The sequence below is a fragment of the Mandrillus leucophaeus genome, unplaced genomic scaffold (genome assembly GCF_000951045.1).
Source record: "Mandrillus leucophaeus isolate KB7577 unplaced genomic scaffold, Mleu.le_1.0 Scaffold401, whole genome shotgun sequence".
In the NCBI taxonomy this organism is placed as follows: domain Eukaryota; kingdom Metazoa; phylum Chordata; class Mammalia; order Primates; family Cercopithecidae; genus Mandrillus; species Mandrillus leucophaeus.
The window spans coordinates 983,156-984,445 of NW_012104266.1; the positions used below are offsets into that span (position 1 = coordinate 983,156).

Genomic DNA, 1,290 nt, shown 5'->3' on the forward strand with positions numbered 1-1,290 from the left:
AAATAGACAAGAGTTGGCCGGGCACGATGGCTCATGCCTGTAATCCCAACACTTTGGGAGGCCGAGGCGGGCGGATCACGAGGTCAGGAGTTCAAAACCAGCCTGGCCAATATGGTGAAACCCCGTCTCTACTAAAAATACAAAAATTATCTGGGCATAGTGGCGTGCACCCGTAGTCCCAGCTACTTGGGAGGCTGAAGCAGAAGAATCGCTTGAACCCAGGAGGCGGAGGTTGCAGTGAGCCAAGATCATGCCACTGCACTCCAGTCTGGGCAACAGACAGAGACTCCATTTCAAAAAAAAAGAAAGAAAGAAAGAAAAAAGAAATAGACAAGAGTTATTTTATTCATTCATTCAACAAAACTTTAATGATAACCAAGTATGTTGTTAAGCACCAAAGATATGACATGAACAAGACACAGTCTCATACATGCCTCAATCAACAAACTTTTTAAAGTTCTAAATCACCTTAAAATTCCAGTAACACACTCTAATTTTACAATTGATTAAAATAAAGCATGGAGAAGTTAACTAACTTGGCCAAGATCAAAGTTATTAGCAACTCAGCCCTGAACAGAATCCAAGGAAACCGCACTCTTTCTGCTTTGGCTGATGTCTACATGTCTCCTTGTAAAATTTAGTTCAACAAACATTGCTCAAATGCCTGGTATCTTGCTAGGAATATAAAGATGAGTGAAGCCGTCTACGCCATCATGAGGATTACACTACCAAAGGTAATTAAATTCTAAAAATTATAGTAGTAATCAGTCATGAGATCAAAGTTGGATGAAGGGAAAAAATTAAAAATAAATAAAAATTTAAAAAGTATAATATAATGTAATAAGTGCTGTAAGTGGAAGACGCTACAAGAATGTAAAAGGATTGCACAAATGCCCATTTGAGGGATGGAATATAGGAATAGCAGGATAGGCTTCACTGAAGCGTTACTTGAGGTGGGGCTGAAGGATGAGTTAGAGATTTCCAGGCAGATACTGAGGGAAAAGAACACGCCAGAGGGCAAAGCACAGAGGTGTGAAAAAGCACAATGAATTCAAACAGGCATAAGTAGTTATGTATGGCTGGAGAAAACACCATCAGAAAGGTATGTAGGGGCCAGAACATGGAAGACACTGTATGGCATACTAAGAAAGTTCAATTCTGTGGGTCACTCAATGTCTTTATTTCATAAACTGTATTTTTTTTTTTTTTTTTGAGACGGAGTCTCACTCTGTCGCCCAGGCTGGAGTGCAGTGGTGCAATCTCAGCTCACTGCAAGCTCCGCCTCCCAGG

At 40.5% G+C, this 1,290-nt stretch overlaps 1 protein-coding gene across 2 annotated transcripts in view; it reads right to left on the reverse strand.

The window, feature by feature from the left end:
• The window catches only part of TEX11 (testis expressed 11), a 360,505-nt gene that overhangs the window by 336,184 nt on the left and 23,031 nt on the right, over window positions 1-1,290 (reverse strand). The window contains exon 1 of one of the 2 annotated variants that reach the window (XM_011992030.1): window positions 171-252. The exons of the other annotated variant lie outside the window; for it this stretch is intronic. Within the exon in view, the coding sequence (XP_011847420.1) occupies window positions 171-252 (82 nt within the window). Of the gene's footprint in view, window positions 1-170; window positions 253-1,290 lie in introns of those variants that run through there. 2 annotated transcript variants of the gene reach the window in all.